We start from the raw sequence: 9,529 nt of genomic DNA on the forward strand, positions 1-9,529 counted from the left end.
AGCTCCTTTGCGATGTGGGTAATAAGGGTCTGGATGTTCCCCCAGCCCAGAGGGGCCTCTCCGCTTCACTCAGTCTGTTCACAACCCTCCTCAGGGAACCCACTGCCCCCACCCCTTGGCTCCCTTGGTAAAGGAAGTCCTACCGTGGAGTATGGTCACTCGGGCCCTTCCACTCCACTGCTCCCCCGGGGCATCCTCTCAGCCTTTCTACTTTGGAAAACTACCACCACCATTGCTAACATCAAAGAAAGGTTGAAAGGGCCCCGTGATGCAGGTAACATCCATTTTATTGTGTTGGGGCAGCGAAGGCAGCCCGGCTGGGGGCAGAGCAACCCTCACAGGTTGTTGAGTTCCAGCAGGGTCTGGTCCAGAGTCTGGTGTATCTCCACGTTCTCCTCCTTGGCACTGGCCAAGGTCTCTGTGAGGGGAAGCAGCATGTGAGGAGGGGCAGGGAGACATGAGGGGAGATGGGGGATGAGGCAGACTTGGAATGGGATGAAGGCACAGGAAGACATAAGCACGAAGGACTCTTAAGATCCTGTGCCAGGGGCAAATAGACGGATTGACCAAGAGAGAGACAGATGCCTCACTCAAGGCTTCGGGGTTGTGGGGATGGGATGGGGAGGCCTGAGTCATAAACTACTTTACCTCCTTCTCTAGAGGGTTTACGAGAGTTGGAATCAGAAGGGAAGACAAAGACTGAGCCAGAAAGGGGAAGGCCAGACAGACAGGCTTGAGGCAGAAACCAGACCTGCAGTGAAAGCCCCATGTTGGGATGAAGGGTTTTCCCAAACGTCACCCCAGACCTTCACCACCTTCTGGCCCTTCCTTGGCACCTCCCCACCCATCTCCTCTCCAGTCCTTCCTTCATCCTGGAACCGCAGTGGCGTGCTCTGAGGTCAGTGACAGGGCTAGGTCAGCATAAGAGAGTGTCTCTCAGAGGCAGCAGAGGGCTCACAGTGACTGACGGGGTGATTTGTGCCAACGTGCAGCAGTGAGACAGTGACAGAGTGAGAGTGCCATGTGAAGGGGGTTCTGTGTGGGCCACAGTGTTCTGTGGGTGAGCTGAGTGTGGGGGTGGGGCTCGCAAGATTGGGGGTATCTATAAAAGCCAGGGTCTCTGAGGGGGTGAGGAAGTGATCTCTGGAGGGCAGGAAAACAGCATGGAGACCAAGTTGAGTTTATTAAGCAGCAGAAAGAGGTAGAGGCTGGAGGGTGGAGTGGGTGGATAGAAGGACGAAGCAAGTGCCAAGGTGGGCGGCAGGTGTGGTGGGGGCTCTTTGAGGCGGCGCTCAGCCTGGCTGTGTGATGCTGACCATTTTGCTCCTCCTGCCTGCCCCCTCCCCACTGAGAACGGAAAGAGGAGAGAGAAGGGACTGAGGGAGCCACACTGGCGTGGGGCTCAGAGGGAGGTGATGTCGTTGAGTGCGTTGTCCAGTTCCTCGCTGATGGCCTTGTACTTCATCTTCTGTGCATAGACTTCGTCTGGGGGTGGGGGTGGGGGTCCAGGGGAAGGGAGCCAGATGGGAGTGTGGGGAGAGGGAATGAAGGGAAAGAGGAAAGGAAGGAGGGTAATGGAAAGAAAGAACAAGAATCAGAGAGAGGTGGACAAAGATGAGTAGGAGAAATCGGCCAGAGAATAGGCTGCACAGCCCTGAGGGCTCCCTCTTCCCCTCTCTGTACCCCTGTCTCTTTTTTCTCTGGAGCCTAAATCAGTCCTTCTCCTTGGCGCTCCTACCTCCCTCAGGGACATGGGGCCACAGTGCTTTGAATGAGTAGGAGTGCTTGCTTCAAGGGGAGGGTGCTAGGACCAGAAAGGACAAAGGTCCTAAAGTTGGAGATAAAATTGAGGCTTGCCGAGAAGGCTAGAAGCACGAGAAGTGGGAATTACAAAAGTGAAAGGGTTATCGTAGAAAAAAAAGAAAATACAGTTTAGGTACAACATTCTTGCTACTACTGAGAAATAGCCACAGATTAGCAAATACCTGGATGTTCATTTTCATCAAATCTAGCTTAAAATAGTATTTTCCATTAATGTCATGAAAACTTAGATATTAAACCAAAGCTCTCTATTTTTAATAAAGAGATCTTTGTGATATAGTGCTATTGTGTTACACTTGGGGACAAATTGTCTAGGTCAGTGCTACTCAAAGTGTGGTCTGAGGACCAGCAGTATTGCCCCTACCAGGGCTCAAGTTCGAGAAGCACTGGAGCGGGCACACCGCACCCAGGTGCAGCTACTTGAATGGTGGGCACAGCCCTGGGAGTTGGTGGAGTCCTAGGTGGTCCAACACCAATTTATCTGGGACAAGTAATAAGAGACAGACCACTTAAAAAGGTTTGGGAATTAGGGGAATATCCCTTTACCTTCCAGGTCATCGATGGTCTTCTCCAATTTTGCCACAGACCTCTCGGCAAACTCTGCTCGGGTCTCAGCCTGGGAGTAAAGGTAAGAAGGGGGAATGACAAAAATTAGACCCTCCCAGGTACTTTCACTTAAGTTAACCTCCTCTTCCATCCCTATTCCCAAAGTCCCTGCCACAGGCAGAGTCTGACGGGGATTGGGGCTCGAGGGAAGAACAGGGATAGGAAGGACTCTCACCTCTTTTAGCTTCTCCTCCAGCAGTTTGATTTCCTCTTCATATTTATCTTCTTTGGTGGAATACTTTTAGGGACATACACATGCCATCAGGAGGTCGCCTCCACAAATCCTTCACTCCACTGAGCCCACAGGCTACTCCTGATCTTGTCTCCAGGGAACACCCAGCCCCTCCCTGCCTGAGCGTACCGCCTCCCTCCCCTGCAGGACCCCATCCTCACTGCCCGTCTACCCCCTTCTACCTTGTCCGCTTGGGCTTCCAGGGATTTCAAGTTGTTGGTAACAATTTTCAGCTCCTCCTCTAGGTCCCCACATTTACTGCAGGGGGTGTGTGGTGGGGGCGGGGGTGTGAGGGCACAGTGTGGGAGACAGTGGAGACCGCACAGTGAGGAAGGGGTGGAAGAGAGAAGAGAAGAGCAAAGTTGTGAGAGTGACAGCAGGCAGAGTTTGGAAGCCCCAGGCCCTTCCCAACCCCCAGCAGGTGAGAGAGCAGCCTGAGACTTGGGGGGAAGGTGAGCTGAGAGAAGGCACCACTGCCCAGAAAGGTCCAGAGAGGTCACTACCTCCTCTTCTGAGGCCATCAGGGACTTGAGGGCCTGGTCCATGGTTCGGAGTTCCTCCTCCAGCTGCCTGGCGCGGCTGGGGGCAGCAGTTCGGGGTCAGAGGACAGGACCTGGCCCTATGGCCCCAAGCCTGGGAAACTGCCTCCCACAGTCCAGAGTACCCCAGAGCCATGGACCAGGCCAAGTTTCATTTGCTGCCCCAGGGTCTCCTTACCTCTCAGCCACCTCTGCTCTCTCTTCTGAGCGCTCCAGCTCTCCTTCCAGGATCACCAGCTTCCTGGCCACCTGGGGGGAGAGGGACAGAAGGCGCACACCTCTGGTTAGTGGCTGGGAGCATCTGTGGTTTGGGAGGGAGAAAGAAGTGGGGCAGGGCTGTCACCTCCTCATATTTGCGGTCGGAATCCTCAGCAATGTGCTTGGCCTCCTTCAGCTGCATCTCCTGCAGCTCCATCTTCTCTTCATCCTTCATGGCTCGGTTTTCGATGACCTTCATTCCTCTGAGACGCAGGGTGCGGGATAGAAGTTGGGTCAGGACCAGCAGAGACAGGCTGCCAGCCCCTGCCTGGCCCGCCCTCTGGGAGGCCCCCTGCCCACCTCTCGCTCTCATCAGCTGCCTTCTCAGCCTCCTCCAGCTTCTGCAGGGCTGTGGCCAGGCGCTCCTGCGCCCGGTCCAGCTCTTCCTCTACCAGCTGAATGCGGCGGTTCAGGGAGGCCACATCTGCCTCGGCCTGTGGGTCAAAGGCCAGAGATCAGGGGGCTTTTTTTTTGCCTTAGATGAGGATCAGAGAGGTTCCAGAGGATGGTAAGAGTCTTGTCAGAAAGAATCTGTTTCCTGGCTTCCAGACTTTCAGTCTTATTTTTCCCCCCCGCTAACCAACCATCTTCTATCCAGATTCTCTACTCCAGCCCAAAACATGCATTCCTTAACAAGCTCCACTCCTCTGCTTCAGGGACTCTTCTAGCGCTGTGCATAGTTTCCTGATGGTTATCTGCAGGCCTTTCTGTACCCACTGAAAGCGCTCCATGCTCAGACCAGGTCTGAGTCCTTCTGACTCCTCCACAACAAAGCCTGGCCCAAGGGGGTGGGGAAAATCGAGCCAACCAGAGAGCGCCGCTGCTAAAAACAGCCAATCACAGAGTCAAGCTCAGTGATGTCACCAGCTGCCAGTCAGACTCCCAGTAAGGGGCTTGGAGCCTAGCCCGGCCGAAGGGAGACATCCGTGGCTGTAACAAGGGGCTTCTGGACAGTGCCCCGCCCCGCCAGGGGCACCTGGAGGCGGTGCTAGGGCCGTGTGAATGACACATGTGCAGCCCCAGATCTGCAGTAGAAGTAGAACCACGGAGGTTTTGGGAATGGCCCACGGAAAATGATGATACCTTATGAAAATAAGAAGGCAGAGCAAGAAGGGCCTCCAATAAAGGAAAATGAGAGAAGCACTGCAGTTTGGTGTTAAGAGCATGGGCTCTGAGTCAGCTACAGCTCACCCACTCTACACTTGTGTGACCTTAGGCAACTTATTTAGTCCCTCCAGGCCTCAGATTCCTCCTTTTTAAATTTTAAATGAGTTGACCCAAGCAGTTCCTCTTCTGTAGGTGGTTCTGAGGTAATGCAGGTCTTCTAATAATCAACAAGACCACGTGGAAGGGCTTGTAAAACCAAACAGGCTTTCTAGCTCCATGCTAGGTCCACTGAAATGAGATTTCCAGGGCAGGAGCTTGGAAATCTGCCCCCCACCTTTCTTTTTTTTTTTAAGCTTCCAAGTGATTTTGATGATAAGCCAAGTTTGGGAAATTGTAAAACAGTATGTGGCAAGCACTTGGGCACACTGTGTGCAGAGTCTGCACTCCATAAATGTTAGGTTATCCCTGTCTCTCCCTCAGAGACAAAGACCTTGAGATTTAAGATTGGAAAGGAGAAAGGGCCAGTGTAGGGGAAGAAGTGAAAGAGGGAAGGGATGGGTGGCAGCCCTGGGGGCAGAGCAGGTAGAAAGCAGGTCCTGGGTGGTATTGAACAGCAGGGGAAACTCAGCACCATATAAAGTTGTGGCTTGTCCTCCAGGTGCTTGAGGCCACCTAGAGTGACAAAAGCTCATCATGGGCAGAGGACCAGATGACTCAGTGTGGAAGGATTCTGGGGACAGCAGTGGGGATTGGGAAGAATGACTCTGGGGGACCTTAGGGGTCTACTCTAGAGAAAGATAAAAGGAAAACTCTCTTTGTGATAGTGGGATGACAAATGACTCTGAAAAGTCTGGGAAGTCCTGGGGTCCTCATCACAGGACTGATAATTGACATTTTCTACTTCTCAAGCTCTTCCCAGTTATAGATGCTGCTCTCCAACCAGAGGACAGGCACTACTGTCCCCACTGGATAAATGTGAAGAGAGAAGGGAGAAACTGAGGCATTGTGTAAGTGAAGTGCTGTGTTCAAGGTCATACAATAAGTCCAGGCAGTGTTTGCTACTGACTCCTGGCACTGCTGCCCTGCATCCCCAGCTCTGTCCCTGTCCTCCCCTCCTCCCCTCTAGCCCCCACCCAGCTCCTTAGGTTTCCAGTCCTGCCTCCAGCTGCACTGGGCCTTAGTTATTTATAGAGCGTCAAACACACAGGGCTGCCTTTGCGAGCAGCTGCAGGTCAGTTCCCTCCCAAGTGCCAGGGCTGGTGGAGAACCAAAACCAAGCCTGGAGGTCAGAGAAACCAACCTTGGCGGAGAGGTGTTGGGGAAGAACATGGATAATGGTCAACATAAACAGTAATGTCACCTCAGATCTCAGATGTTCAGACCTACTTTTGCCAATCCTACCATACCTCCAATCATAGACTCATTTTAATCCTGGATGGAAGGCAAGTGGGGAAACTGAGGCAGAGAATGGTACAAGTTTCATAACCAAAGTCATCTGGATGGTCATTTGGCCATTCTTCAACCTCAAGGTGGGGGCTGGGAATGGCAGAAGGTAGAGAAATGTGGTTAGGGGGATGTAGGGTGGACAGAGAAATATCAGAGTGAACAGGACTTGGTAAGGTGGCTGCCTTGGCATTTGTGGCCCTGTCCTTCCCTCCTGTGGCCCGGCATGGTCTCAAGGCTGACAGCTTAATGAGGGTAAATGAGGGGCCATTAGAACCTGAGCTGGGCCCCAGAGCACAGCAGGGCTGCTGGAGCCAGAGGTCAAGGCCAGGGAATTTCTAATGGCCCCCCAGGGGTGTAACTCAAGTCAGGCCCCATCTCTGGATTCCTCTCCCTCCTCCTACTCAGTAGTACCTACACCCACACCCCACACCCTGCAAATGGAGCTACAGCCTCTTCTCCACTTTCAGCTAGAGGATTAATTGAGGTCGATGGTAAATTCTTGTACCACCCCCGCCCCCCACGATGACTAACTGCTTGATCACTGGGCGTTCTAAGAGCTGGAACCAAATGGACTTACAAGGCTGCGTCTTCTGGGGGAAATGGTGTGTGGTTTTGATTTACCCACTGCCTTAGATTAATTGTGCAACCTTGCCTTAGCCTGGGTTTCTGAGAGGAAACTATTTCTGTCCTGGTGCTGGGGATGTCCAGGTCCCCTTCTCCCTTCATTCCTGTATCTGGGACCCCTCCCAGTGCACTCTCCCACCATATCCCAGGTCCACACTCACATCGGTAGCCTTCTTCTCAGCCTGTTCCAGTTTCTCCTGGGCGTCCTTCACTGACTCAGAATACTTTTCCACCTCATCCTCTGTCCCCTTCAGCTTCTTCTGGAGGGCCTGCTGCTCCTCCTCCAGCTGGGAGGGAGAGGCCTTGGTTAGTTAGGCAGGGGGGCTCAGGAAGGAGGCCCGGCTGTGGGAGAGGGGGCTACTAAAAGGTACTTAGAGGCTGTCAGGTAGGAAGCAGGAGAGCAGAGGAAGGACAGTGCAGCCAGGGGTGCTGAGAGGGACCTGGTGGGGCTAGAGATAAAGCTTCCAGCCCCAAGAAGCTGGGCCCATCATTGTTCTGCAGGGGCAGGTGTGGAAATTGGGAGACTGCAGCTGCCCAGGTATGGTGGGTGAGATTAAGTGTGGCTTTGGCTGGTTCCCTGATGGTACTGTGAAAGGCCAGCCCTCACACTGGACGGGAAAGCCTGCAATCGCAGGCCTCAGGCTAGGGGGCACAGGGCAGGGCCTACCCCTCCCTCGTTAGGGAGGAGAGCGCTGCACTGGGTCCGGGGCCCCCACCTGCTTGCAGCGGTCCTCAGCCTGCTTCTTGTCGGCCTCGGCCTGCTCGGCACGGTCGATGGCATTCTCCTTGTCCAGCTTTAGCATCTGCATCTTCTTCTTGATCGCGTCCATGGCTGCGGTGGGGGGCGGGCCGGCCGGCGGGCAGTGTGGACTGGACGAACTGGGCTGGCTGCGCGGACTGGGCGCTCGGGTGGAGGGCGAGGAGGACCAAGCGGGACTGGGATGTCCCAGCAGCGCGGGCGCCTAAAAGGCTGGGAGGGGCCGGGCGGAGCCGGGGGCCGGGACCCTCCCCCACCGCGGCCCAAACCTTGTAGGGGCAGAAGCTCAGCCGGGTGGGGGAACGCGGCCGCCCCCTGCGCCCACCCCCTCGGGACCGCCCCCCTTGAAGCTCCTCCCCTCCCCCCATCCCCCAGCCGTCGGAAGGTAAAGTAGCTAGTACAGTCTGCTGGAAGAACTCTGGCCTTGCGGAGGGGAGGGGACCCTCGGGCTGGGGGCTCTAAGGTTCCTCTGAGTGACAGCCGGGCCCAGTAACAGCTGCGGTTGGGGCCCCTGGGGCTATTTCGGGGCGTGAGCTCACGGCAGCTGCGCGGGCGCAGGGACCCGCGTGCCCCCCTCAGCTGCAGCAGTCGCTGCCCTTAATTTAGAAGTTTCCTGTAAATCCCCCTGGATTAAATGTCTCTTGGGAGGCGGGGCTCCTCCGTGGTTCGAGTACCTCAGTTTACCCCGAGTCCCAGACTCTGGGTCAGCATTACCGACGTGGTAGTGACAGCGGTGAGTCTCACCAGGGACTTGGGGAAACTGAGGCAGGAAGGGAGCCCAGGGTCCCGAGCCGGTGAGGAACTAGGCCGGGCCTGCTGCCCCCGAGGGCGGGCCTGACCTCTCTTCCCTTCGCTTCCCCTTCCAGCCCCTGCCCCTGAGGCAGCGCCCCTCCTACGGTGGCGGGGCGGCTAGGTACCCAGCTCCGCGCCCCTCCCGCCCTGCCCCCCACGTGCCCCGCATATTTTCCGCGTGGCTCCCGCCCGGCCCGACCCGACGCGCTCCCCGCCCCCACCCCCCGGGACTCGGCCCTCCCGTCCCCTCCCTCTCCCCCTGCCGGCTTTCCAATCGCCGCCGCTGCCCCGCGCGCCCTGCCTCCCTTCCTTCTCCTTGCGGACTCTCTTGTCTCTTGCTGGCCAACTTTACGCCAAAATTTCTTTTCTGCCCTTTTTTGGGCTGTTTCCCCGTGGGGAGGCGGGGCCGGGCTGAAGCGGGGAAGGCGGGGGTCGAGGGGAAGAGTTCCTGAGCTCCCGGCATCGGGAGTCGGGGGCGGGATGCCTCCTCTTCCTGAGGCCGCCCCAGCGGGAGCAGCTCCCGGGTCGGGAAGCGTGAGGCCCGGGGTGCGGGGCTGTTTGTTTTCGTGCTTCCTCGGGCGGGGTGGGGGGGAGAGGAAATGGAGAGCCGCTTCGGAGGGGGGGGAGGGGGTTCCCGGCGGAGGAAACTAGGAGGGAGCGGTTCTCCTCGCTCCCCTGAGGCTGAGCGTTGGTGGGGGCGTGAGCCGTGGGAACCGAGGGCCCCGGGTCCTGGCCGCTGGGGACGGGGTGCGGAAATGTATTTAGATCTGCTCAGCTGCCGATTTGCTACGCGTGGAACAAACCTGACCTCTCGCAGCGTTCACTGCGACCATCTCCCTGTTTTCCCCAAACATGTGGAAGACACCTCCACCCTCCCCAGTAGCCAGTGCTAACCCCCTGGGGGTTACTAAGCGCTCCCCTGTCCCTCACTTTCCACAGCCACTTAATCCTGTGGATTCTCCTTCCTACACATGGTGTCTCTGGGGTTGTCTTGGGCAGCTCCTTACAGTACGCCCAGCCTGTGTCTGCTGTGGTCTTCCTCCTTGGGTCCCCAATTCACATGTTCTTTCAACAGAACCTTGACATTGTTACCAAAAATCTTTTAAAAAGTTACTGCCAATAAGATACTAGAATACTCCCAAACCCCTCCCTCCTGCCTCTCTCTTTTAAGATAAAAATCCACATTTCTTAATATGGTATATGAAGTCCCGCGTTTTGGCTGCTGCCTACCTCCCTGCCTCATTTCCTTTCATTCCCATCCTCACCCCCAATACACAGACTTGTACTTCATGCTGCATTCGGACTGAACCACATGCAGGACCTGGAAATAACCATACTTCTCTTAAA

At 55.9% G+C, this 9,529-nt stretch overlaps 1 protein-coding gene across 4 annotated transcripts; it reads right to left on the bottom strand.

Moving 5' to 3' along the window:
• Positions 1–269: 269 nt before the first annotated feature.
• On the bottom strand, positions 270–7,625 carry TPM2 (tropomyosin 2). 4 transcript variants are annotated; one of them, XM_047698759.1, is made up of 9 exons: positions 7,350–7,625; positions 6,795–6,920; positions 3,757–3,890; positions 3,542–3,659; positions 3,377–3,447; positions 3,163–3,238; positions 2,603–2,665; positions 2,368–2,437; positions 270–418 (listed from the first exon to the last, which is right to left on the bottom strand). In XM_047698759.1, the coding sequence occupies exons 1-9, from the start codon at positions 7,461–7,463 to the stop codon at positions 336–338; spliced, it is 855 nt and encodes a 284-aa protein (XP_047554715.1). In that variant the 5' UTR covers positions 7,464–7,625; the 3' UTR covers positions 270–335. The 4 variants fall into 4 exon arrangements, with proteins under 4 accessions (XP_047554715.1, XP_047554713.1, XP_047554714.1 ...); XM_047698757.1 differs by lacking the exon at positions 3,163–3,238 and adding an exon at positions 2,842–2,917 and having other exon boundaries at positions 7,350–7,611; XM_047698758.1 differs by lacking the exon at positions 270–418 and adding an exon at positions 1,165–1,485 and having other exon boundaries at positions 7,350–7,613.
• Positions 7,626–9,529: the final 1,904 nt, after the last annotated feature.

Source organism: Lutra lutra, chromosome 13 (assembly GCF_902655055.1).
Source record: "Lutra lutra chromosome 13, mLutLut1.2, whole genome shotgun sequence".
Taxonomy (NCBI): Eukaryota; Metazoa; Chordata; class Mammalia; order Carnivora; family Mustelidae; genus Lutra; species Lutra lutra.

What these genes read in the sequence shown, in the direction of transcription:
- TPM2 (XM_047698759.1), bottom strand. Translation starts at nt 7,463, where the DNA reads ATGGACGCGATCAAGAAGAAGATGCAGATGCTAAAGCTGGACAAGGAG. An exon ending in CTGAGAAGAAGGCTACCGAT is followed by an intron (nt 3,891 to 6,794) that starts GTGAGTGTGGAC and finishes TTTGACCCACAG; the next exon opens with GCCGAGGCAGATGTGGCCTC. An exon ending in TGATGGCCTCAGAAGAGGAG is followed by an intron (nt 2,666 to 3,162) that starts GTAGTGACCTCT and finishes TGTCCCTAAAAG; the next exon opens with TATTCCACCAAAGAAGATAA.